At 52.3% G+C, this 27,741-nt stretch overlaps 2 protein-coding genes across 5 annotated transcripts in view; one reads left to right on the top strand and one right to left on the bottom strand.

The window, feature by feature from the left end:
* The window catches only part of ADNP (activity dependent neuroprotector homeobox), a 32,057-nt gene extending 27,297 nt beyond the window's left edge, over nucleotides 1–4,760 (top strand). For all 4 annotated transcript variants that reach the window (XM_090286567.1, XM_090286568.1, XM_090286569.1 and 1 more), the window contains one exon: nucleotides 543–4,760. In XM_090286567.1, coding sequence (XP_090142693.1) covers nucleotides 543–3,653 — 3,111 coding nt within the window. In that variant the 3' untranslated portion in view covers nucleotides 3,654–4,760. The remainder of the gene's footprint in view (nucleotides 1–542) is intronic.
* A 10,398-nt stretch (nucleotides 4,761–15,158) lies between these two features.
* The window catches only part of BCAS4 (breast carcinoma amplified sequence 4), a 48,939-nt gene continuing 36,356 nt past the window's right edge, over nucleotides 15,159–27,741 (bottom strand). Inside the window, exon 5 of the mRNA XM_090286565.1 lies at nucleotides 15,159–15,281. Within this exon, the coding sequence (XP_090142691.1) occupies nucleotides 15,159–15,281 (123 nt within the window). The remainder of the gene's footprint in view (nucleotides 15,282–27,741) is intronic.

The raw sequence follows: 27,741 nt of genomic DNA, 5'->3' as shown, positions 1-27,741 counted from the left end.
GACTTCAGTCAGAGGGGAAAATGTTGGAGATTTTTGAAGATGCGCCTTTTTTCTATGAAAATTTTCCATGGTGAGAAGGATAAAAGGTGTATCGTTATATTTTATTGCCTGATTGTCCTACCGCGCTCTGGGCTCTGCATTTTCCTGTGTACTGAGTCTGAAGCCATGCTGGGTCACAGGGTGAAAGTGATTACCCGTGGTTTGTTCTTGTCATTTCTAACTATAGAATGTTTTGTCTTGAAGCTCTTTGTCTTTGGTTTGTCTAAAACCAGTCAGCCGATGCAACTGGTCTTTCCTCAGCATGGAGGAAGAACTTAGAACAGAGTTTTTTACTTACACTGTGGGACTCGAAAGTATTTAGTTTAAAACAGGTTCCTCACTTGAGTTTATATTTCATAAATTTATTTTGCCAAAGAACAAAATGCTTTTAAGAGTTTCAGTTCTAAAAATAAGTTTTCTATTAAGACTAGAGAGGGAACAAAACCCTAGAACCTGGTGTTGCCTGAGTGGCGTTCTGATCCCAGTTTTTGTCTTTTCTTTAGGATTATCGGACAAAACCTTTTTGCTGCAGCGCTTGTCCATTTTCTTCAAAATTCTTCTCTGCCTACAAAAGTCATTTTCGGAATGTCCATAGTGAAGACTTTGAAAATAGGATTCTCCTTAATTGCCCCTACTGTACCTTCAATGCAGACAAAAAGACTCTGGAAACACACATTAAAATATTTCATGCTCCAAACGCCAGCGCCCCAAGTAGCAGCCTCAGCACTTTCAAAGATAAAAGCAAAAACGATGGCCTTAAACCTAAGCAGGCTGACAGTGTAGAGCAAGCTGTGTATTACTGTAAGAAGTGCACTTACCGAGACCCGCTTTATGAAATAGTTAGGAAGCACATTTACAGGGAACATTTTCAGCATGTGGCAGCACCTTACATAGCAAAGGCAGGAGAAAAATCGCTCAACGGTGCTGTCCCCTTAGGCTCTAACGCCCGGGAAGAGGGTAGTATTCACTGCAAGCGATGCCTTTTCATGCCAAAGTCCTACGAAGCTTTGGTGCAGCATGTCATCGAAGACCATGAACGCATAGGCTATCAGGTCACTGCCATGATTGGGCACACAAATGTGGTAGTTCCCCGATCCAAACCTCTGATGCTCATTGCTCCCAAACCTCAAGAGAAGAAGGGCATGGGACTCCAGTCAAGAATTGGTCCCCTTGCTTCTGGAAATGTCCGGTCTTTGCCTTCACAGCAGATGGTGAATCGACTCTCCATACCAAAGCCTAACTTAAATTCTACAGGAGTCAACGTGATGTCCAACGTTCACCTGCAGCAGAACAGTTACGGCGTCAAATCCGTAAGCCAGGGCTACGGCGTCGGTCAGTCGCTGAGGCTGGGCCTGGGTGGCAGCGCGCCCGTGTCTGTCCCTCAGCAGTCTCAGTCTGTGAAGCAGTTACTTCCCAGTGGCAATGGGAGGTCGTACGGGCTTGGGTCAGAGCAGAGGTCCCAGGCTCCGGCACGGTACTCCCTGCAGTCTGCTAACGCCTCTCCTCTCCCGTCTGGCCAGTTAAAGTCTCCTTCCCTCCCCCAGGCCCAGGCCTCCAGAGCGCTAGGTCAGCCCCCTTCCAAACCTGCCGCTGCTGCCACGGGCCCGCCCCCGGCCAACACCTCCTCCACCCAGAAGTGGAAGATATGTACAATCTGTAATGAGCTTTTTCCCGAAAATGTCTACAGTGTGCACTTCGAAAAGGAACACAAAGCGGAGAAAGTCCCGGCCGTAGCCAACTACATTATGAAAATACACAACTTTACTAGCAAATGCCTCTACTGTAATCGCTACCTGCCCACGGACACGCTTCTCAACCACATGCTGATCCATGGCCTGTCTTGTCCCTACTGCCGCTCAACTTTCAACGACGTGGAGAAGATGGCGGCGCACATGAGGATGGTTCACATCGATGAGGAGATGGGGCCTAAGACAGACTCTACCTTGAGTTTTGATTTGACATTGCAGCAGGGTAGCCACACTAACATTCACCTCCTCGTCACCACATATAACCTGAGGGATGCCCCCGCTGAATCTGTTGCTTACCATGCCCAGAATAACCCGCCGGTCCCTCCGAAGCCGCAGCCAAAAGCCCAGGAGAAAGCAGACATCCCTGTGAAAAGTTCACCTCAAGCTGCAGTGCCCTATAAAAAGGACGTCGGGAAGACCCTCTGCCCTCTTTGCTTTTCGATCCTCAAAGGGCCCATCTCGGACGCCCTCGCACACCACCTGCGGGAGCGGCACCAGGTCATCCAGACGGTTCACCCAGTGGAGAAAAAGCTCACCTACAAGTGTATCCACTGCCTTGGCGTGTACACCAGCAACATGACCGCCTCCACCATCACTCTGCACCTAGTTCACTGCCGGGGGGTCGGAAAGACCCAGAACGGCCAGGACAAGACCAACGCGCCGTCTCGGCTCAATCAGTCGCCGGGCCTGGCGCCTGTGAAGCGCACTTACGAGCAGATGGAATTCCCCTTGCTGAAGAAGCGGAAGCTCGAAGATGACAGCGATTCCCCCGGCTTCTTTGAAGAGAAGCCCGAGGAACCTGTGGTTTTAGCTTTAGACCCCAAGGGTCATGAAGATGATTCCTATGAAGCCAGGAAAAGCTTCCTAACGAAGTATTTCAACAAGCAGCCCTACCCGACCAGGAGAGAGATTGAGAAGCTGGCGGCCAGCCTGTGGCTGTGGAAGAGTGACATCGCTTCCCATTTCAGCAACAAGAGGAAGAAGTGTGTCCGGGACTGTGAGAAGTACAAGCCTGGCGTGTTACTGGGCTTCAACATGAAAGAATTAAACAAAGTGAAGCACGAGATGGATTTTGATGCTGAGTGGCTGTTCGAAAATCACGACGAGAAGGATTCCAGAGTCAATGCTAGTAAAACTGCTGACAAAAAGCTCAACCTTGGGAAGGAAGACGACAGCTCCTCAGACAGTTTTGAAAATTTGGAAGAAGAATCCAATGGAAGCGGTAGCCCTTTTGACCCTGTTTTTGAAGTTGAGCCTAAAATCCCTAATGATAACCCAGAGGAGCACATACCGAAGGTAATTTCCGAGGATGCTTTCGAGTCCGAGGAGAAGCTACACCAAAAAGAGGACGGTGGTTCCAAGTATGAAACTATCCATTTGACCGAGGAACCAGCCAAGCTCATGCATGATGCTTCTGACAGTGAGGTTGACCAAGATGATGTCGTTGAGTGGAAAGACGGTGCTTCTCCATCTGAGAGTGGCCCTGGTTCCCAGCAGGTGTCGGACTTTGAGGACAACGCATGTGAAATGAAGCCAGGAACCTGGTCCGATGAGTCTTCCCAGAGTGAGGACACGAGGAGCAGTAAGCCAGCTGCCCAAAAAAAGGCTGCCACGCAAGGCGACAGGGAGCAGTTGAAGTGGAAGAATAGTTCCTATGGAAAAGTTGAAGGGTTTTGGTCCAAGGACCAGTCACAGTGGAAGAATGCATCTGAAAATGATGAGCGCTTACCCACCCCACAGATGGAGTGGCAGAACAGCACAATGGACAGCGAGGACGGGGAGCAGTTTGAGAACATGGCTGACGGGGTCGCCGAGCCGATGCACGGCAGCCTGACCGGAGTCAAGCTGAGCAGCCAGCAGGCGTAACGGCCAGGCTCCGGCGTCAGGGACAGGCTGCGGCCTGGGACGCGCTTCTCCTTGGAGTGTGACTGCAAGTCTGTGTTCTAACTGGTACTGCCTCTGAGCACTGGGTCATCAGGCTGTAAGGACAGGGGGCCGCTGCAGTCCCAATGGCTACTTCGGGGACACGGGCTCTTGCTTCAGAACTTGCTGTGACACAGTAACGAAATGTGAAAAACCGACAGGCTGGTGGCCTGCGTGTGCACGCGAGGAAAGCAAAGGTTTATTTTATCTGCCTTCTCAACATTTCTTTCCCTCTGTAAGATGTTCGGTCGGATGTCCTCCGAAGAAGTGTTACACTGACCCACCTGGTAGCATAGGGCCAACACACAAGCTGCCAGTCCACCGTGTATAGTAGACTCTGGGGAAAATTGGTTTTTTTCATGTACTCATTCTGAATAGTTGAAATGTATATTTGTACAGTCTTTTAGACCTATTCAAGTGATGCTTATGATACTGTTACTGTGTACCCACCCTAGGTTTCTTTTTTTTAGTGTTGCCCTTGCTGTGTAATAAACGCTGTATCTAGTTTACCTAGCAAAAGCTTGAAACGATGCTAGTATGGACTTTTCAACAGACTTAGTTTTTGCACATAACCTTGTACAATCTTGCAACAGAGGCCAGCCACATAAGATATATATCTGGACTCTTGTATTATAGAATTTTTTCTTGTTCTGAATATTCTTGACATTACAGCTGACAGACAAAAACTGGTATTTCAGATCTGTTTTCTGAAATCTTTTAAGCTAAAATCACATGCGAGAATTGACTTTGCAGCTACTAACTTTGACACCTTTTAGATCTGTATGAAAGCGTGTTGTGTTGCAGCAGCAAACCAATGAGCGCTGCATTTTGGATATTTAGTTTTATCTTTAGTTAAACACCACGTGGTGTATTCATTTATACCATCTAATATATGACACACTGTTGTAGTATGTATAATTTTGTGATCTTTATTTCCCTTTGTATTCATTTTAAGCATCTAAATAAATCGCTGTATTGTGCTTAATGTAAATATTTGCTTTATTACACATTACAGTTCTGTGTCCACTCTGTCTGGTGCCAGGTGGTGCCATGGCGCGCTCCTCAGATACGGAAGCCACAGCCGCTGAGGACACTTGTGGAAGACCGCGGTCTGCCAGTGACATAAAGAATGCTCTCGTGGCACCTGTTAACAAATTCTTTTGGTTTTGTCTTTTTCCTTTTTAACTGCTAAAATAAACATCCTTGAGTTTTTTTTTAGTTTCCCTTTTGTTAAAAGAGCAGAACCTACTTATATTATGTAAATGTCTCAATGATAAAAGGATGTAAACATAAGTTGGCATTAATTTGCAAACAGAATCTTAATGCCCAGGTGTCCTTCTAAATGAAGTAAATGTTAGTTTTCACCTTATGGGAACAATTGTACTAAACAGGTAACTACTCTCTTTTGTTAAAACTCTTGACCATCTTGCTATTAAGAAAAAGGCTTTGGAGATCACACGTTTGGAGGGCTTTCAAGATGGAAGGAGCTGGTATGTTTACTATGCAAAGATTCCCAAGAGCGACTCATACTAATAAGATCCGTAATTTTCAAGGAGGCAGTGTTAGCCAACGTTTTCAGCAGGTATTAATAATGATGGGATCCTCCAATCCATGCAGGGATATTGGCCTAAAGAGTTCCGAAGTGGCCGGTTTTTATAATTTCTAAGACTCTTTCAAAAGATTAATCTTGTTAATGCTTTTGTTACCTGAGAGTAGAAATTTGACCTACCTCCTAAAATGTCATGCTACTCAAGACAGGAGAAAAGCATAAATATCTTTAGGGTGTTAGGGGCTGGCATGGGGCTAAATTTAATTGTTACACAATTAGGTTAGACATTCTGTGGACACCAGCTAATATTTATAAAGGACAGGATGTCCCCAAATACCAAAACCAGGGTGGGGGGGGGAAATGGCATTGAGAAGGTAAGGTCTAATACTTGAGGATAGTAATACTAGCTGAATTTAAGCCGGCTCACATTTGTTTTGAAATTACTCTGCCTAATTAACAGGTGGGAAGAATTGGGCCTGGGCTTTTTAGTCCTCCGTGGGGTACTAGTGAGAGGCTTGCGCAGTAGCCCCGAGTGGGGGGGTCCTGGTCGGACTCTGAGCAGCGACGGTGAGAGTGCGTCCTTGTTGAGGTGGCGGGAGTGAGCCTTGTTGATGTTCAGAAGAGTTTAGCCACCTAAGAAGTGGACCAACTGAAAATGTTGCAGAAGCCCTAAAAGTGTCTCAATAAAAGCCATTTTATTAAAAGAATGTTGTTGCTACTGTTTGCTTTTGGAATAATCCAAAAATAAAAGCTGTGGCAAACTGCTGCATCATTAGAGAGTATAACTGGAAGTTGAACAACCCTGTAGATTTTCTTTTTACCAAGGAAAAACACAATTCCAGGGAACTTGTTGCCCTCCAGAGTTCTTGTGGCCATGATTCCAGAGTCGGGCTGACGAGCACTTTGTTTCTCTCCCTTTTCAGCACATCAAAGCCTTGTCCCTGTCCCATCTTCGGTTCCCTGTCATTGAGCAGTTACAGGGTCTCCATCAAATAGCTCTTTGTCCCCACGTGAGATCCAAGCTGTAGAGTATCTGTGTCTCTTATTGCCTCGTAGTTGTGTGTCTGTCTGGTCCAAATGCCTGCCCGTTTGTAACACTGCACACTATTTCAAAAGAACGAGTGAGTGCCAGATCTGAACGATCGAGCAAAGGTGCGGGAGGGGGGGTGCCCCATCTGAAGCCCTTCACTAGAAGCTGTTAGAAGTGGCTTTTGCCAAGTAAGGATTGCCACGAACGGGGGTTCCCTCCAGCTCCACTGTAGGGCAATAGCAGCAAACCCTCCAGGTGGGGCCCCGAAATCATCTTTAGGTGATGCCATGCCACACTGAAGCTTGAAACCACTTCGGATGCAAAGGCTCCTTACTGATGAAGTTTAATAGGACATTTAAGTGTATTTGGTTTCCCAGAGCATCAGGTGAGCCTTCTGACTGCCGCCACCCCACCCCCCAGCCCAGCAATGGTCTTTTCTACCCACTGTGATGCTCACCGCCCCCCCACCAAGTTTGTTTATTGGGTTGGCACTTGCAGGCATGTTCCACCAGAGTCTAAAAACAAAACCCCAGAAGATGAAGTAAAAGGAAGAGGCAGCTCCCACCATTCTGAAATGGTATTCCAACTATCAGTTGGCCACCGTTCAGTGCAGAGAGACTACAGCTGAGATCAACTCAACAGGAAGTAAAAACGAGGCATTCTCTACCAGCCACCCCTGAAAGGTGAGCTGGAAAACAGGTGCGAACTTGCACCTGAGGAGGGTCACCCTTTGCATTCTGCCACGTCCCATCAACTTCACTTTAATATGCACTGTGACTTGAATCTAGTGGGGACTGGGCTCACAGGCCAGCATGCAAGGTGAAAATGGCATATCCCGAACATCCTTAGGTCACGATTTCCAAGTGCACCAAACGGACACAGGAAGGAAGGTCCATAGTCATTTCCGGGACAGATGGCGCTGTGACAGAACAAAGGGCCATTGTTGCAGGTGTGTGTGTGTTTCAGAACGTGGTGTGTGTGCCTCTGAGACACAACCCAGCCTCCCCCGACTCCCCAGTACACCATCAGGTCTTAGAAAGATGTACAGGCATTTTAACCCGAACTGGTTTTTGCAATAAAAACCTTGCTGTACCTTTATTACTAAATGAAGCCAAATGGATATCCTAATATGCAAATTGTTCACCTTTTTGAAATTGATAAAGTGGAAAGAAAGAAAAGAGCTTTTCCAATGTTAATGGCGGTGCTGTATCGGCCCCATCTAGACTGGAGCGGAGTGTGACAGCTGAGGAAGGGCAGCAGCCACCTGGGGATCTAGGAATTAAAAAGACCCTGCCTCAGAGACCACGGCATAACCCCCGTGGCTGCGTCTGCCAGCACAGCTCTGGGGGCTCCTCTGGGAAGAAGGAGCCAAGAGGCTCCAACTCAGAGCCCATCCTCCAAGGAGGGGACATCTGGGCACCTTTCCTACCGGTGCGACGTTCCTGAAAACACCTGGAGCTCAGCACTTCCTGAGTACAGATTTACTCAACACGTCCTTGGCAAACATCACTGAAGTGCCCCTGGGACTAAGCTGCAGGGCCCTGGATTCCAAGGTAATCTGAGTCCTTGGAACAGTCCTTCCCAGCCCCAAATTTAAAAGTCCTATAAAGGGAGTATTAGCGCCAGGCTGCTGGACATGAAGGTTCAGAGGAGCGAACTTGGACTCAGGCTCTCTGAGTGCGGTCACTGGGATTCCCAGCCACACCAGGCAACCTTGGTCTTGGCTGAGGACTAGCCTCGAGGGGAAGGCTGTCTGCTGTGAGTGCAAAGACACATGAGACCCTGTCTCTAGACCAACACATCCTTCCCCTGACGCAGCGTTTCCAAACGACACTCATCCACGCTGCCATCATCATTTTTGCAACATCTGCCTAAGAACTCCTTCATGTACTTGGCACATTTCAACTCGCCTTTTTAAAAGGGAAACTGTCTCTACAAATGAAAGGACAACCAGCATAATTTGCTGTTTAATAAAAGCCTTTATCCATAAAAAGAAATACAAGACAGACAAAACATGATACTAAATTTTTGCCACCTGTAATTGCTTGCTGAGCTATGTGAACCTGAGACTTGCTCTGTTTGTTAAAAAGAAAAATGAGCCCTGGCCGGTATGGCTTGTTTGGGCATCATCCTGCAAAGCAAAAAGTCGCCAGTTTGATTCCTGGTCAGGGAACAGGCCTGGGTTGTGGGTTCGGTCCCAGGTCAGGATGTGGATAAGTGGTAACCGATCCATGTAGCTCACATGGATGTTTCTCCCTCTTTCTCCCTCCTTTACCCTCTCTAAATATTAAAAAAATAAATCTTTAAAATATATATATGAAACATTTCTAAACATGTTTCCTAATTGTTTTCTTTTAAAGAAGGAACATCAGAGGGGTTCCGGGCACACTCGCATCAAATGAGACTTTCTCCTTTGCCCAGTCCAGACAAAGAGCTGCATGAGCCTGTGTCTGTCTGTGTGGCTTGTGTACCTCACGCATGCCGGTGGCACCCAGCTGTAAGTCAAGAGATGGCTCTGGCTCACAGTGCTTCCCAGGGAAGTCTGGGATTACCTAATTCTTCTGGCTTTAGACTCCTTTTTCATGAAATGAGATGCTCACTGGCAGATAACAGGAATTCCAACAAAGACTGGGCTTAATAAAGGGGACATGCAGGTAACCCACTGTGCCCGAGTGGGGCAGGCTGCTCAGTGACATCAAGCAAGGGCTCAGATCCTCTGTCCTTTCATCCTAACACCCACGTGGTCTCCTTCATCTTAGGCAGGCACCCTGGTATTCATCAGGTGCTTCATTCACCTTCTCTGACAGGGTTTCCCCTCCCTCACTATTGAACAAGACTCTTAAACTCAGAGCCAGGTTGACCATTCCAGAACAAATTTCTGTGGCCCGTGGTTTAGGCCAGAGCTACGTAGGTGAGTTGCTGAGCCAGGATTACCTTTATTGGCTTAGATCAGTCAGCACACATCTTGGACCTGGGGTAGAAGCCATTCAATCCAAAAGAGGAACCAACGCAAAACCAGTCCTACCCCAAATCCAGGAAGGCTTGAGACAGAGGTTGAGGCCACTACACTTTTCAAACGAAGCTTCGTCATGCATGGAAAACAGAGTGCAGGTGTCAAAACTGGAAGAAGGGTAGCAAATCCTCCTTTAGAAATCAGACTGCCCCGGCCAGGTAGCTCATATGGTTAGAACGCCGTCCCAATACACCAAGGTTGTGGGTTCGAAACCCCAGTCGGGGGAAATGCAAGACTCAACCAATGAATGCATCAATAAGTGGAACAACAACTCCTCTCTCTCTCTCTCTCTCTCTCTCTCTCTCTCTCTCTCTCTCTCTCTCTCTCTCTCTCTTTCCCTTACTTTCTCTCTCTCTCAAATCAATATTTAAAATATTTAAAATCTCTTGACTGCTGTTCTTTAAAAGCACTGCTCCCCAGCCCCAGCGCACACTGAGGTCACAAAACCGAGCCATGCTGAGGCCTTTCCCCCAGGGACTCTGATGTAACTGGTGGGGGAGTCGGGTGGCTCAGCTGATTCCAATGGGCAGCCAAGACCAAGAACCACTGTTTTAAAGACACACAAGTGAACCTGGGCTACAGTGTGAGACTTTCCCTTATTAATACTATCGATCTGCTGTAGGTTTCCTGCTACTCAATAAACACCAGACAGCCTAAAACACCCACGTCCACACTCAAAGGCACACACAATCATACGTGTGCAAGCTAACGCCCTCATGTCCCCAGGGCAATGGGACCACGGGCCCACACGGAGAACCAGCGCTGCCTGGCCGGAGCCCTCGCAGCAGCCACACTGGCCAGGCCAACAGAAGAGAAGCATGCACCTGATGCTCGGGGTGCTCCCCCAGGGCTTCTCCCTCGCCTGCACCTTGGGCCTGGCTCGCCCAGAAGAGTAGGGCTGATGAACAACAGAGCAGCTCCCGGGAAGGCCCAAGGAGGAAGTCCTTCTGGGTGGAAGGACAGGCCTCCGACACTCAGCATGGGTTGCTTTGGTTCTTCAGGGGAACCATACATTTATTCTGACCAAATACATTTTATCTGCTGCAGCCTGCTCTGAACCCCTTCCTCCAACTCGCATCATGGGTAGCCAGCAAAGCAGACGGGCCAGACATCCCGGTCCAGAGGGCAGAGGCAAGTCGATGGCGCCCTGCCCGTCCATAGTGGTTCAGAGTCAGAAGGGCTTGCAATCTTTCCAAACCCCCAAATGGTTGTGCTCTTGATCATATGACACAGTGGAATTTTGCTTTAAGAAAGGGAGGAAAATGCCTTGATGCCTTCAGCTGCCTGGGTCGACAAATCACCTGACCCTCCCCACTGGCGACTCCCCTTCCCACCTCAGGACGAAGAGCTCTCATCAGAAATGGATGTTGGATTTTGTCAAGTGCTTTTTCTGTTGAAGTGATCGCAGGGTTTTTGACCTCCATTAATAGTGTGCTGCATTGATTGTCAGGTGTTAAACCAACCTTGCATTTTTAGGGGTTTCCACTTGGTCATGGTATATAATCCTTTTCCTAGGTTGCTGGATTCAGTCTGTTAATATTTTGTTGAGGACTATCGAACCTATATTCATGAGACATATTGGCCTGTAGTTTTCTTGTGACATCTTTGTCTGACTTTATAACAGTTACGCCCAAAAGGAGAGCCATGGACAGCACACATTTCTATAAGGAAACCCCCCCCCCACCCCTGTCCCCATGGAATCTGAAATTGGGGCACAGAGATGCTTGCTAGCCTGCCAGTTGCTTGAACTGCGATGATCCTGCACATACCCCCGTATCCTGGGAGTAAACTCTCCATGGTTCTAAGGCTCTCAAATGCCAGGCAGGTAAAGTCAATTAGTGAATCATCTGGATACAAGAGAAATCCGGAGCACAGGCACCTTCCAAAGCGGCTCGGCTGTAGCTCACTGCTGCCTCACAGGAACGTGAGCCCAGCATTGCCGGGAGTCCCAGTTTTTGAAGAGAAACTGGTGATCCAGTTCTTTGCCTGGACTGTCCAATTTTTAATTGCTGATAACCAATCTTAATTTAATTTTTGGAATAGGTAAACACCAAAAATATCCAAAAAGTATACAAAAAACCCACTTCTCACCCAAAACAGATAGTCACTGTTCTTGAATTTCTGTTTTTATCCTCCCAGAGAACCTCCATGCCTTTCTTTGACACACAGGTGGTGGCCTATCATGTACATGTTTATGCACTTCGGCTTTCTTATCTTGGTGATATTTCTATACCGATTCACAAAGAATTCCTAATCCATTGTTACCACCTCAGGGGTTCCGTCTACCCGTGTACGCATGGACGCGCTATAACTAAGCCAATCCCATAGAGACGGACACTTAGGTTCTTTCCTCTTTTCCTATTTCAATGCGCAGTGAAAAACTCTTTGCACCTACTGTTCTTCTTGTGTGTGTATTGGGAGGCTGGATCCCTAAGGGTGGACTTACTAGGTTCAAGGGTATTTCTGCTGTTGCTAGGGACAGCCACGAGAACGGGTCCTTCTAACAATGTCTGAGAACGAATGTTTCTTCAAAATTCCACCAGCGCTGTCTTCAAAAGACATTTCATCTTTGCCAGCCTGGTAAGTGCAGGCTGAATAATTTCAACCTTTTTTCATACTTACAGGTATAGATTGTGGTTGGCCAGCTTTTCAAATGTTTAAAGGCCGTTAGCATTTTCTGTGAAATGCCTGTTCTTAGCCTTTGTCCATTTTTCTATTTTTTTTTTCTCTTATTTATCTCTAGGAGCTGTTTGTCCCTCTGTAATATGAGCTGCAAATATCTTCTCCCTGTTTGTCATTTGTCTTTGTGGCCATTTGTCTTTCAAATTTGCTCAGGATTTTGTTATTTTGTTTTTGGGATTTCTTTTTTTTTTTTTTTTGCCATGCAGACGATTAATTATATATATACATATATATATATATGTATATATATATAATCAATTTTTTGATTTTATTTAGAGAGAGGGGAAGAGAGGGGAAGAGAGGGGAAGAAACATTAATGTGTGATTGCTTCTCACATGCCCCCAAATGGGGACCTGGCCCGCAACCCAGGCGTGTGCCCTGACCGGGAATTGAACCTGTGACCCTTTGGTTCGCAGGCCATCTCTCAATCCGCTGAGCCACACCAGCCAAGGCTATACATGATCAATTTTATCTAGCTTTTATGGCGTCTGGATTTGGTATGATTCTGTACTGTTTCTGCCTCCTCATAAATTAGTTTTTATACATTTAACTGCTCTCTGACCCACTTGGAATGTCGGGCCTGCTCCTGGCGTGCAGGCGGAGGTATGGAACTCACTTTTTTCCAGATGGTTACACAGTTGTCTCCACATGCAAACAATTTTAACACAATTCAGGGAAAACCACACATTTCTGTCAACCCAGGGGCCACGTCTTGAACCCTCTTGCTGTGACAGACGTGAGTTCCCACCCCCTGGAGAAGTGGGGAGGTGACTGGCGGAAGAGCTTTGCTTATGAAAATTTGCCATGGCCTCTTTAATGGTGTCCCTCTCCAACCACAACCACAGAAGAAAGAAAACTACCGCCTTTCCTAGGCTGCAAAGTGACCCTTGCGATGGACTCGGGACCTGCGTGAGTCGGTGAACAAGTCGGGCACTTGCTTTAAAGGGGATGCCTGGCAAGTCACCTGGGACAAGGACAGGCGCTCCAGAATTGCAGAAGCGAAAAGAACCGAGGCTGGGAATTCCTGGCAGGCTCTGTGTCTGGCCTTCCCTTCCCCAGGTATTTGCACTTGTCCCTAAAACTCATTGCTTGGCACTGCAGTCCCCCGGGAACTTGGAGTGGCCAGTTCTAGTCCATTAGCCACCATCTCCCCAGAGATGTCCTTACGCAACGTCACTGACTTGGGCCAGCAAAGCCAGAGTGAGCTACTTGGACATGCGGTAGCTCTCACTCTTGACTTGTCCTTACTATGATGTTTAAGGGCACTCCTCAGTCACTGCTGCTGAGGCTCTTAAGTGCCACCGGTCAACTGAGAAAAGCAGCACCCGGCCCTCCCCCCACCCAGCCACCCATTACCAAGTGCCCATGGCCGGGCTCGTGCCGAGGGCTGACGCGGGTCATCTTGCTTCATCCTCACAATGACCCAGCAGGCAGGTGCCATTATCCTCTGCATTTTACAGAGGAGAAGGCTGGGCTCAGAGAGGGTAAGCAACTAGCCCAGGGTCACGCAGCTGAGCCATACAGGAGGTGATGCCCCCTAGACAGGCTGACCTCGGAGCCTATAAGCTCTCAGCCTCTGCCCGGTGGGTCTGTATTTTAGGACAGTTAAGTCACTACGGCTTGATCACATGACATCACCTTTCACCCCTTCCTGGCACCTACCTGGTTCCGGCTCTGGAAGAACAAAGAGGCCTTGGGCTCTCCAGTGATCAACACAGACTCAACCTTCTGGAAGCTGGTGGCCTCACCCCTTGTCTGGAAAATTAACTTCCCATCGAATCTATGATCTTGCTGAGCAGACTGGGGTGCAGGGAGCATCTAAGCGGCCCTCACTGAAGACAGTCCTGATCAATACGACGCGGCCATGAGAATTAATGATCATACCTATGCATGGGGCGCCTCCCGCGGGCACAGTGTCCACTGGGCAGACGGACGCAAGGACGGCATACTGTGTGGACACCCTCCTGCCACCCTCCAGCCCACAGAGGATAGAAGCCTACAATGGGGGCTGCCCTGTTAGATGTCAGGGGGGGCCCGGGGGGTGGTTCTGGGCGCTGCCACGTCACTTGGTTTGTTTCTCCACCTGGGGGAGAGGTAAACAGATGTGCTCAGCTTGTGAGAACCCAGTGAGCCACACACCAAGGTGTGCTTTTCTGTATGTAAATTAGACTGCCATGATTTAAAATAATGTATACAACATTTTAATAAAAAACTATAGACGTTTACAAAAGTCATCACTGCAGAAAAAGGTCAGCTCTTCTTGAAAGAAGGGGTCTACTTTTGTCTTTTAATTCCAAAAATTATCCTAAAATCGGCAAGATGCAACTTTTCCTCTTCCGCTGTCTCACCTGATTCATTAAGTCGGTTTTTCCTTGAAATTCTAGTGCAGGTCTGCAGTTGGGTGTGTGTGCATGCGTGTGTTTTCTTGGCTCTACGAGGAATTCCAGAAAAACTGGAAATATGCATTACTAGCGTGTGGAATCTGGATTTGGAAGGTAACAGCGGGAAACTCGCCTGCATGGGGAGACATGAGAGCAAACACACCTTTGACACTGGGAAGTCCTAGTGCCCTCTGCACGTCGCCGGCTGGGATCTGCAGGCCGGCAGGTGCCCCCTGGCAGGTGCAGGCGGGGGGCTGCATCAGGAGATCTCAAGGCAGGTTCGCCCAGGCGGCAGGAGGGGCCTTGGAGGAAACACTTAGCCAGAGTGAAAAGGCACTGGGCACCCCCCCATCCCTGTTCCCACACCCAGACCACACGTGAGCTCCTGCCACCTTTATTGAGACAATTCACACACCAGTGGGCACTGGGGTTCGCGACAAACCAACCAACCGGGATACACCTGGTACCACACAGCCCGGTCACACTGAGTAAGGAGTGAGTCCCCCGTGGCTCCTGCGCAAAGCCCTTCAAAGAGAAAGTCCCCATTGTCCCTCAGGCACGGTGGCTCCTCAGACCTGACGGCCAAATGCTGGTGGAAAACGCCTTCTGCGGCTTCTCCCAGAGGCGCCGCCACACGCAGGTGCCAGCTGCTTCTCCAAGCCCCGTGGTGCCCCGTGAAGCCAAGGAGGAAACTCAGCGAATAAATCAATAACGGTGACAACAGAAGGAGGCACGCAAGCTGCCGGACACGGGCGAGCACCTCCCGGCGTCCCTGAGGGCAGGACCATGGTGCTCATAGACGGTGGCGGCAGCTGGCGATCTGGGGCGCCGCCTCCCCAGCATCCACAGGGAAATAGTCCTCGGTCCTGTACAACGTGGGCAGCTCGAACGTCGGGGGTGCCGGCGTAGACCGTTTCTGGAATGACAGAAAACGGGGTGCTCAATCAGTCATGTGACTCCACCTGCTCTGCGATCCAAGAATGCCAGCTGGAGGGCCTCATCCTGTGCCCAAAGACTCCATGATGCTTTCACAGCTGGGCCTGTGACAGCCGAAGCCGGCACGCCCGAGGGAAGCGGGGCCGTCACGCGGGTCCCGGTCTCCGTGGAGCGCCAGGCAGGCCTCAGCAGGGACAGACTGAGAAAGTGAGGACCCATGCGAGGGCACAGACAGCTCTGCAGGGTCCCCAGGAGCCTGGGCACAGGGCCTGCCTGCCGCTGGGGGAACAGAGGGACAGGCTGACTGTTCTTTCCCCGAGGACCCATCTGTGCCGCCTGCAGTGTGTCCCATATGCACGTGTTAGTTTTTTTGTTTGTTTTAATAGAACAGTTTTAAGAAGTGCTTCCTTATTTCCGGTGTGTCTTTTGTTACAGGGAGCCTGGGAAGGGGGGATTCTCCATCAGGCACCCCATCTAGTTAGCAGGACCCTCCAGGCTATATATGCATCTTGAGGACCCCCTCAAATCTGGCTGCACGCGGGGTCTCCTGGGAGAGTTACGAATGACTATGCTCAGACCCTGCCCTGAGTCTGATGTCACTGGCCGGCGGTGTGGCCTGGTCATCTGGGTACCTTCAAAGCTCCCAGGCGGTTCCCATGAAGAGCCAGGGCTGACCCCGACGACTGTGTCGGCTTCAAGGACAGAGGGTCTGCCAGGCTGTGCGTCGCTGCTCCACTAGGGAGACGGGCAGCGGGGCAGATGGGGTTTAGGGTGGGAGCGGATGGACCCTAATTAATGTCTGAGCCCTGCAGTCTGGTGTCTAGGGAGCACATACCTGCCCACATCTGGAAAATCAGGACCAGCTACTGACCTTGGCCAAAAGCCAGCCTCACACAAGGACAGACAGAATGTTGCGTCCACGCAGCCCCGATCAGCCCGCCTTGGCTCAGCCTATTGGAGGGCACCTGGGACACCGGCCTTTGCCCCCTGTGCCCCTTTTCCCAGCACCTTCCTGGGCTGCATCCTATCCCTGCAGATCGGACCCAAGTCCTCCAATGGCACTGTGACCAGAACACAACTGGGAGAGAGCCACGGCATGCATCTCACAGCTGGGGGTGCAATGTCGGGGCAACCCAGAGCTTCAGAGTATCTTCACCCAGCTCCTCCTGAGAACTGGCCCGCAAGCCAGTGCCTCCTACAAAGTACAACAGCCAAGTGAATAACGGCAGTTCAAAGACAAGCTCCCTCATCCTGACACATGGCTTGGGGGCCAAAGAGCATTTTGTGATCCTGAAAGGACAGGCTTAGGGCCCAGGCAAGGGTAAGGGCCCATGAGGGTCCCCAAAGGCCAGTGACCAGGCCAGGCCAGAGTCAGTGTCCTGGCCCAACTGTATTGGTTCTACCAACACAGGGCTTCTGCCTCCTCCCTCAAGGGGACAGACTCCCAAAAAAGGCGGAAAGTCAATCTAACAATGAAGGCCCCGAGAAGTGGTCAGAAGAGACTGATAGCAGCTTTAAATGTAACGGCGTCTTTAGATCTAGCGAGATCAGATGCAAGAAATGATGAGCTCTTTCCTCGCGCTGGAAGGAACTATCATCCCTGCATCTGGAAAGCAAGGAAAAGGGGGTGCAGGGAGGTGAGCCCAGCCAGAGGGCCCCGGGGCTTATTAAAGAGCTGCTGCATGTGAACTCAGAAAAGGGGGTTCTCATGAGGAACCCACGGGGCCTCTGAGGACAAACCCCTGCGGACAGGCTCACCCTCCCCTTTCCAAGGGCCCCCGGCCTGGACGATGGGTGGAAAGGCTGTGGAGGCTGGAGCTCCGTCTCGGCCCTGGAGCAAGCCCCTGACAACATCTTGGGGTGTGTGGAGAAATGCAGGAAAGTGACTCGCAGTTGGATGAAGGACTGTACCAAAATCCGCCACGAACAGGTGGCCCGTGATGAGCCAAGGGGACCCGGAATGTGGCCTCTTCATCTCCACGCGCTGCTCTAGAGAGCGGGTGGGTGTGTGCCGTTGCTGCCTGCCCAGCCTCCGCTTCCCATTCTGGTGAGGGCATCTTGATTTTTCTGGTGGAATCACTTGTGCCAGTCCCCCAGCCCACCCTACATTGGAAGGAGGGGTGAAAGGAGGTCTGACCCCCCCCTGTGATTAGTTCAGGGGAGAGCATGTGACCCAAGCTGGGCCAATGAGAAGCAGCCTTGGGACTTTTGCTGCTGAGACAGGGCTGTCCCCAGTCCCACCCAGGTTCCTGTGAGAATGGCCACGAGTCTGAGGCCCACTTCTGCCACCACGCTGGGGGCCTGCCTGAGAAGGACGCCAACACAGGAAAGCTGAGTTGGGAGACGGAGCAAGACAGAGACCTGGCAATATCATCTGAGCACCTGGATCCAGAGTTGCCTGAGCTAGCGTTACCCTGGGGCCCTTCCTGTTCTGGAGCCATGGAATTCTCCTCGCTTAAGCCAAGCTGACCTGGGTCGGTGTCACATGCAACCTGGAGTCCTGCTCAAAACAAGTAATAGACCCACAGTGCTGCCAGCGAGTGCTTGGAAACCAGTTCTTGAATCAGCAGGTGAGGGCCCATCTATGAGGCTGAAAAGAGCCTGGCACCCCAAATGCTATGGGGAGAATGGAAGCATCCCCCGGAGGCACCCAAATGCCGTGAAGACCAGCCCTGCCACGCCTGCTTCGTCTTGGCCTCTCCTGGCTCCCCACGATGAAGGGAGTCATCCCCATGTCAGAGGTCACAGGAACCAGGGTCCGCCCAGGCCTGTTCACCTCCAAGTCTAGGCCCCACCTATGACCCTCTCTCCTCCCAGGCTCCTGCCACTGACTCAACCCCTTGAGGACAGAGCAGCAAATGAACCCTTGAGAACTGCTCAAGGAACTTCAGAGATCTCCACCTCTCACCCCTCAACCCGCAGCCGCTGCTGAGAGTCCCCCTTAGGGCAGCCAGGTATGTAAGGGTAGGTGTCCGACTCAGGGCTCATGCCAGCTCTGGACAGGCCTGGAGACGTGGAAGCCTGACATCTTGACAGCGCAGGTCCACGCCCCCTACCTCCCAGACACCCTCAGTCCCTCCCCCATCTCAGAGCCCACCTGCCATCCTCCACCAGACAGACCTCCAGGGCGCCAGGCCTGGTGTGCTCCCGGGTCTACCCACGCTCCCCATCTTCCTCACTTCCACGCCGGACACCCGAGTTCCCAAACTCGCAGCCCACACACAAGAGGCACATGTGCCTGTGATTTTGTAACATGGAATCAACTGCAAACATTTCCCAGAAAACCAGATTGCCAGCTTCTCCTGGAAAACAAACCCCTGGTGGCCCCAGGTAGCCGAGCCGAGGGGTGCTGTCCTGTGGGCCACGGCCCCTGTTTTCCACAGCCTGAGGCTTCTGGTAGATGCCTCAGAGTTGCCCCCAGTCCTGGCATCTGCACCCCAACAGCTCCTTTTAAAGACCCCAAATGGCTATTGCAGCAAGTGTTTTTGGAGAGCTCCCACGATCCCTCGTAGGTCCTGGCCCAGCCGTATCTCTCTCTCTCTCTCAGGAAGCCCCAGCTGCCCTGCCCCGGTCCTGGCTGCTTTCCATCAAGGCCAAGGTCAGCAAACTAGTCCTGCGAAGGGCTACACAGTAAGTAGCTCAAGCTTTGCAAGCCCATGGTCTCTGTCACAACTGCTCAACTGCCCGTGCGGCACAGAGCAGCCACAGATGATACGTACGAACGCCATGGCTGCGTGCCGGTAAAACTTTATTTACAAAGACAGTGGCAGGCCGGCTTTGGCCTCAGGCCATCGTTGGCCCCTGAATTAACTCTGTCTTCCTCACAGAAACAAGAACAACAGACCGTTCCCTGTATCTCCCACACAAGCGGGCACTGAGCAGCAGGTCAGCAGACACGGGCCGCAGGGCCAGGCCCGCAGGGCTGACTGTCCCCAGGCCTGAGGGTTATTTAGCCATCCCTGCAGCTCCAGCCTGTCCTGGCTCCATCAGCCTCCTCCACCCTTAAAGAAGACACCCCAGGCTGTCCCACTCATGGGCCAGTTCTGAGGTTCCACAGGCTCGGCCCCAGGAGGTCTGAGGCCCCAGGCTGACCAATGGCGGGAGCTCCAGTGCCTGGAGGCCCGTCCTCATCCCCCCAGGTCACCAGGCACGCCCTGCCCCAGGGGCCCGGGAGAGGCCCCTCCCACCGAGGACAGAACAGCTACACAGGCTGTGTCCCGGGTGACACACAGAGTCTCCACCCTCACAGCACTCACTCCCTTCCGACAGGAGTTTCTCATCCTCTTGAGCCTCACTTTCCTGATGGGGGTCACACCGTCAGTTTCACGGAGTCCTGCCCAGAACACAGCAGTGATGCTGGAGGTACTGCGGCCACTGTGGGACATGAGAACAAGAGCCACGTGCTGGGAACAGCAGAGCAGCAGCCCGGAGAAGCCCAAGTCCCTGACCACTTCCTTGAGAAGACCCACGCGCTTTAATGGCCACCTCAGGACTTCCTGTCATGTGAGGAAAAAACGCAAAGCCTATTTGGTTAAACTAGTTAGTCTGTTTCTGTCGCCCAAATAAACACAGGCCGCCTGACACATTTGCTCCTATTCACATCCTCCCTCCAGTCAACAGTGAGCTGCCCAGCCACACAGACAGTGATGGGTAGAGCCCGGACTCAAACTGAGGTTGTTTAGAAAATGAGATGGCATCATCTCCGAAATAAAAAACTGCCAGATGTAAGAGCACGCAGATAGGAGGAGAAGCAACAAATATCAAATTAATTCCAAATGACTTCTGTGTGTATTACGTCCTCCGGGAGCTGAAGCTTCACGGTGCCCCCCCACCCTTGAGTGGGGGCTGCGCTTGGCGACTTGCTTCCAAAGCACAGGATATGGAAGGGCGGTCGGGGGAGTGACCGCCCAGAAACCTGGCTGGCACCCCCACAGCCAGATGGTCAGGGCTTCATCAACACAATGTCATGGTGACAGCATGTCCCCTGAATATGATGTCATGAGGAGGGCTCCTCACCTCTGGGGTGTTCCTCCCGAAAACCTACAACCCCAGTCCAACCATGAGAAAAACATCAGAGCTGCCCTAATTGAGGGATATGGTACAAAACACCCAACTAATAGTCCTCAAAACTGTCAAGATCATCAAAAACAAGGAAGATCTGAGAAGCTGGCACAGACCAGCGGTGGCTAGGAGACCCGATGAGCAACTCTAGAACACGGTTGGTATCTGGATGCAATCCTGAAACAAGAAAGGACGTTGGGGAAAAACCAGTGAAATATGAAAAACTGTGGAGCTAATGAATAGCAATGTACTGATGTCTCCCAGGCCCAGGGAAAGGAGATGTTAACAGGGGGAGCTGGGAGAGAGGTATGTGGGAACTCTGTGTTATCATAGCTACTTGTCGCTAATTCTAAAATGAAAACATTTGCTGGGGGTAGGGAGCAAACAAGCAGCAGCTCCAGCTGTCTGCACAATCCAAGCCCCTGGCGTCTCTCAATTCCACCCCAGTGACAGTCGTAAGCACTTCCTGAGAGCCCCGCCCATGAAGGACGCATCCTCACAGCCATGGAGACATGCAGGTGGCCACCATCCCACTTTGCAGAAGAGGAAACTCGGGCTCAGAGAGGCACTTGCCCAAGATCTCCCGGCTGGTAACTGGCAGAGCTGAACCCAGGATCGGCCCCAGCACCCAGCCAGGACAAGGCGGCCCCTGGAGCTGAGCTCTTCTCCAGGACCTGGGATGTCCCTTCAACATCTGCTTTCCAGCCAAGGACCCTCAGGGGTCCCTGCTTCCAGCGTCCTCAGGGATCACAGACGGGTGGCCTTTAGTTAGCATCTGGCCCACAGACACGGCAGCTTTTGGCTCATGCAAATTCAAAAATGAGTTAGCTGCCAACATGGAAGTACTGGGATGTTTCCAATAAATATTGAGTTCCTATTTCTCTTGAACCACAGAACTATCTGGCCACACCAGGCCCCATTCCTGCAGGTTGCAGAGAGCTGGCCATCGGTTGCCTCAGTCCCGCCTGGCCTGACTCACTCGTCCACACGACCTGCAGGCATCGGAGTTGGCAGTGGCTCCAGGCTCACATCACATGGCTCAGACCAGTCTCCCTGGGCTGCGGAGGAGCTGGATGGAGAAGACTTTGTTTCCAGTCCCGTGCCCTGGGCCCCACGGGGTAGGAACTGCCGTCCTGGTCACTGCCAAGGCCAGAGGCTGCTGTCTCTTCCCCAAAGATGGCCTCCCCCGGGGCTCACAAGAGCCTAAGAGGTAGGTTCTGTGATGGAGCCACTTCATGGAGGAGAAAGCAGCTCAGAGAGGCCAGGGGAGGTGTGCCCGGGCCACACAGCGGAAAAGTCAGGGCTGGGACTCACACCCGCTGCTCTGAGCCCCAGGCACGACCTTCCCCTTTGTCCCCACTTCCCTTCTCCAACCACCTCTGCACTTTGGGCACCTCAGGCCACGCACGGCTGTCCTTCCTGGGGAGCCGGTCTTCCAGAATGCTCTGACCCGGAGGAGAGCCCTTCTCATTTCTGTAAGCAGCTCCCATGTCTCCCATCCTGCCAGCAGGAGTGGGCCGGCCAGCCTCACGGTGCCTGCACATCACACCAAGGCGCTCGCTTCCGTCAGAGCCCTCCTGCCCAGCCTGCCCGACCCCTCCCCGGGCCTCCCCCAGCCTGGGGACCACCGCAGCGGATGGCCTGGCCGTGGAAGGCCGAGGCCCTGGAGACAGGAGAACAGGGGTGGGGGCTCCCAGAGTGGGCAGCGCCTGCCCAGAGGACCCCAGCAGCAGGGACAAAAGCAGTTGCAATCTCGTTATAGATGATGCTGACTCTGGGAGCAGTTCTAGAATGTTCCTGGATCCCCATGGATTCTGCTTTTAGCAGGAGGAAAGCATTAACATGAACACGAGCCGAGGAAGAGCCCTCAGAAGTTCTGCCAAGATACTGGCAGCCACATCCAAACCGACACACCGTCAGGGGAGGAGACCAAGGCTCACCAGGTGCGGGGGCAGGGCACGCCACAGCCCCCCAGAACTAGGCCTCTCTGGGGCCCCAGCTCCTGACCCACAGTCTCCAGCCACGGCCCCTCCCCCCTCCAGCTGCTGCCCTCCCGACCCCACTTCCTAGACGGAGATCTGACGCCCCACCTCCAGCCCACGATTTGCACTGAGGTCCCCCCATTTGAACACCAAGACCCCTAGGCTTTGCATCACATGGCCAGTGGCCACAACTGTCTGATTACAGACAAGATAAAAATATACTTACACGAGTATTTTTCATCGAGGGGCACCTGCTATATTCCAGAGACCCGCATCCGCCCGGGTATCACGCGCGTCTACCAACGAGGAAACGTGAGTCACTTTCAAGAGTGACGTCACTCACTGCAAACCCGCCCGCTAACCGGAACCACTGTCAGCCCAGGCCATCCAGACCAGACACCCCACTGCAACACCCAACCCATCCTCATCCCGTAGGTGAGGTCTTCCCAAGCCCCGCCCCCCACAGCCGCTGGTGCCGGGTCCGCACCCCTTCTCTGCCCTCGCCCTCAACTCACTCTCCACACGGCGGCCTGAGCGGTTGTCCTGAGAAACAAACCCGATGCTCTGCTAAGTACCTCACTGCAGTGAGACTCAAACCCAGCCCTGGGACATCAGGCTCTGGCCCCACGGTCACCAACGGGCAGGCCGGAGCCAGAACACAGGCGAGTCCCACGTGGTCTCCACGGGCCTGAATTCACTAGTTTTCTTGCTTTTGTTTGCTTGGTGGTTTTGTTCTCACCTTTTTAAAAATGAAATGTCATTTCTTTGTGAAAAATGGATTTCAAGCTTCTCTTTAAAAATCGGAAGCCTTGGCTCAATGGCGGAGATGACAGGCCGACACCGAGAAGTGGCCATCCATTTTCATTCTGCACTTGGCCCCTCAAGTCTGGGGACAGAGGTTCATCTCCAGTTGATCCCTGTGTGGTCCCAGGGTGGGTGTGCTCCATGCTGTGCCTTGGGAAGGTCACTCATGGACGCTCCCCGGACAAAAGGGGTGAGCGCTCCCGGATGGGCAGGGGTGGAATGTGGGGGGGACGTCAGCGGGTAGATTTGGCCATAGCAGACACTCTGGGCATAGAGCAGGAAAGGGAAGATCCTTCCAGCACCATGCCCAGGGGCCCGCTCAGCTCAGTGACCTCTGGGTCAAACCAAGATTCTCCCGCTCCCTGCGGGAGGCGTGGGGCCCAGGTACCCTGCCACCCCTGCCACTCCAGTTGCGGGCATGAGCCCGCACCACTGTGCTGAGACCCAGCAGCTGGCGATTGTCACATCGGGGCTGCACGTTTATCAATGGACTCCACTGAGCTTCGGCTGGCCTGCCTCGAAGGTGGCTGCTCCCCAAGAGAATGTTGGAAACAGCACCCATTAACTCTGGGAAGCAGAAGGCACCCAGACATAATCGACCATTTTGTCTGGGTTCCTCATGTGGGCAGCTGTTCTCCGTTAAATAAACAAACCATCGGGGCAAAAACAGAGGCAGCCAGCAGAACCCACAGGTAATAAGGAGCCACCTACAGACCCAGTTTGTGTCCCTGCCTGGCATGCAGGGGACTCTTCCCCAGGGCTGAGCAGCCACCTTCCGACAGCTGAAGGAACCCGCTCCGGAGGCCAGGCCTGGACTGTCACCTGAGCCCCTTCTCCCCTGATCCAGGGGGCCGGCAGCCGTGGGAGACTTTCCGCACACAGGAAAGGCTCCCGTCTGGACCCACGAATCAGCCAGGCCTGTCCTGCACCACGTGACCTGCACACTGGCCCGCAAGCCTCCTACGGTCACCATCACCACATTGATTCTGTCCCCTCGGGCTTGTCCTTCACCAGAGGCCCCGGCACTCGCCTCGGAAGCCCTTTCAAAGGAAGCTCCTGCGCTGTACCAGTCAGATGAGGACAGTTTATCCTCTGGGCCTCTGGGTGTGAACAGGGATGGTCGTCAAGGTCTGGGAAATAAGGTTTGCGAGGCAGAGAAAGAAGAAGAGGGACAAATACAGCGTGGTGGGAACAGGGGAAGCCGTGAGGAGCATCAGAGCCGGGAGAAGAGACAGACCCAGGGAGGCGAGACCGAAGGCTGATGGAGAACAAACCAGGAGAGAAAAACAGGGGAGGAGAGGAGAGAACCCGATAAGGAGGGGGTGGTTAGAAAGGGAGGAAATAGATGGAAAGAAGAAGAGGGGGGAGAGAGGGAAAGTGGAAATGGAGCGATCAAGAAGGGAAAAATGAGGAAATAAATGGGAAAAGGAGAGGGGAGGGCTGAGTGGCCTGATACAGAAGAGAAGTGGGCCACATAGCGGGTGTCAGGGAGTGGGGGTTGGGGGTAGGCGCAGGCTGGGGACAAGGAGACAGAGGTGAGGACACTGTGATAGGCGCTGGGGGAGTCAGCCCAAGAGGCCTTGGGTTCAAGGCCTAACCAAACCCAAGCCAGGTCACTGCGCCTGGCAAGGACACAAAAAGACACCATGTGCCAACCACATCCTTTTGTCAAAGAAATAATGTTCTGAAAGGAGGAAGGCCATCTGGGCAGCCAGATCAGCCTTTGTTGAAAGGACTCCATCTGGCCTTAGGGGTAGCCCTTCACTCCTTCCTCACTTGATTCAGGTCTCCTCTGGTCCAGACTGTCCCCAGCGCCTGGCCGCTGGCCTCAACAGGCACCCAGCCCTCTACGGCTGCAAAGAGAGGAAAGGGGAGGAAGAGAGACGCTGAGCACACTGTCTCCAGGAGTCCAGTCCCATGTCAGCCCCACCCCGCCGCAGGGACTGCACCCATGTGTCGGATAGAGCCTGGTATACAGTAGGTGTTTAATCAATACATGCAAGGTCATCGGCCTGGAGCCCGCCGCCTCCCTGGGTGACCTCATTCAGCCTCAAGGCCACAGCCCCCAGCTCCACGCCAGGTGCCTCCGCCGCTAAACTGCACCCTGGAATCTCCCACTGGGGCTCCACCTGCCACCGCGCCCACACGGACCCTCTCCATTCACACAGCAACTGGGATGCATCCCTAGGGAATAATGCTGCGAGGGGGGAAAAACCAACCCCAACAGGTAACACACTGTATGATTCCACTTAGAGAGCATTTTTGAAAGAGCCCAATTTTAGAAAACGGAGGGCAGATTAGCAGTTGCCAGGGGTTGGGCGAAAGTGGAGACAGAACCTAAATAAAATACAAGCGTACAGAACCGACACAAATGTATAGAACTTACACCCGCACACAAATGAGCGCCAGTACAAATGTAAGGAAAAATGGGGCGATCCGGAGTAAGAATGATGGATTGTATCCATGTCAATATCCTGGTTGTAACACATTTTTTAAAGATTTTATTTATTTATTTTTAGAGAGAGGGGAAGGGAGGAGAGAGGGAGGGAGAGAAACATCCACGTGTGAGAGATGCATCTATCGGTTGCCTCTCGCACGCCCGCAACCGGGGACCTGGCCCACAACCCAGGCACGTGCCCTGATTGGGAACCGAACCAGCGACCTTTCAGTTCCCAGGCCGACACTCAATCCACATGGCCATAATATTGTACTACAGTTCTGCAGAATGTTACCACTGGGGGTTACTGGGTGACAAGTATACAAGGATCTCTTCGTGTTATTTCTTTTAACTGCATATGAATCTACAATGACCTCGATAAAGGATTTTAAGTGAACACACACACATACACTAGACCACGTTTCCCCGCCTCCACTCTGGCCACCTGGTCCGGGCTACCAGCGTCGCTCCCTGGCCCATCCCAGCAGCTCTGACCTTCAGCCTTACACACCCTGCATCTTCCTCCTCCTGGGCCAGACGAGGGGCAGGTGGCCTCTCCAAGCCCTGCAGGGCCAAGTCCTTGCACAGGCCCCATAACCTGCTCCTTTCGCTCTCCCCACCTTCCCCTGAGGCTCCGACGGGCCACCTTCTCAGGGCCCCAGACACCTGCATACTTTCCTCCCTCCACAGGTGCCAGCCACCGCACACTGCAGCCTCTGGCCTTCCCTGAGCTGCCCCCACCCCCAGACATACCTCTCCCTGCCCTTCTTCACTTATCTGTCTCCCCTGGGGCACATTACGTGTTACACCAGACTGTCAGCTACCAGGGGGCAGGAACATTCTCTGTCCTCCCTGGATTTCGAGATGAAGCTGCCCTGGGTTCACACAGATGAGTGGATATGTGTTGAATGAATGAATAAATGCATGAATGAAAGGAAAGATGGCAGGTGGATGGATATTTGGCATCAAAGGAGTTAAGCCCAGCCCAGGAATGGGGGAAGGAAGAGGTGAAAGGCTGGGGTCACACATGTGGCAGCTCCTGGAACAGCCAAGGAGAACTTAAAGGAGAATGTGGGGGAGGGAGAGGTGGGAGTGTGTGTGCACAGAGTGGGGCAAGCAGGGCTGTCTCCAGGTACAAAGGGAAAGAAGCCCTGGACAGGACCTCCCAACCCAGCCATACTGCCCAACCCCCACATGCTCTCACGAGAACCAGACATAGGCTGGGATGGAGGTTGACCTCACTTTCTGAGGCCTCCGGGGGGCCTCGGGGCCAAGCCTTAGGGGTTCCCACCATCCGCCCATCCACATGCCCCCTACATGTGGCTCATGCAGCTTTGGGAAATGAGGGTAGGAGACGCAGCGGGGGTCGCAGAGGTCCTCAGATTTGAACTTGTGGCACCCCCTCTAAAGCTCCCCCATGGAACTACCAGTACAGAGAGCAGGGTTCCTTCATCCAGCACAAAACATTGTGTCCCATTTCCAAATCCCTCAGCTGGCGGTGGCCGCCCTTTCTAGCTGTGCGACCTTGGCCAACTGACCCTCTCACGTGGACACGGGGCCAGGGTGTCAGGCCCACATGACTGCAAAGTGCTTAGAAGACAGTGCATGCGCAGCGGCTGCCGGCTGATTTCATTATTACGAGAGCCCCCTGAATTCATATGCTTTTAAATGCCATCATTAGCTCGCCAACAGCCCAAGGGTACAATTTCATAACATTGCATATTTAGTATTAAATGCATTCAGTCTCAAAACAGGAACATTCAAACTAAATCACAACTGCGGGAGCCAATTCTAAGCACTGCTCTAATTTTTAATTACAAGGAGCCTCAAAAATTGTAAGTGCCGGGACATCTCTCAGCCACCAGAGGCATGGCTCATCTCTCGATTAGGGCGCTTGGCTCATAGTAGGTCCTCAATAAATGACTGCTGGCCAGACAGTGACAGATCACTGGAGGCTGCACAGGGCAGCCAGCCCCCGGAGCAGCTGTGGCCTCCCATTTCTCCCCCAGCAATGACTACTGTCATCTGAGCCCCTCCGGGCCACCCCCTCTCTCTCTCTCTCACACACACACACACACACACACACACGTACAAACATGCACACACACACACAGGCTACTGCCCCAGGCCTCTGAAGCCAGGTCCAGACCATGAAG

The sequence above is a fragment of the Furipterus horrens genome, unplaced genomic scaffold (genome assembly GCF_987537825.1).
Source record: "Furipterus horrens unplaced genomic scaffold, mFurHor1.1.pri manual_scaffold_8, whole genome shotgun sequence".
NCBI classification, from domain to species: Eukaryota; Metazoa; Chordata; class Mammalia; order Chiroptera; family Furipteridae; genus Furipterus; species Furipterus horrens.
Note: the sequence above shows the minus strand (reverse complement) of the source record. Positions and strands in the feature narration are given on the sequence as shown.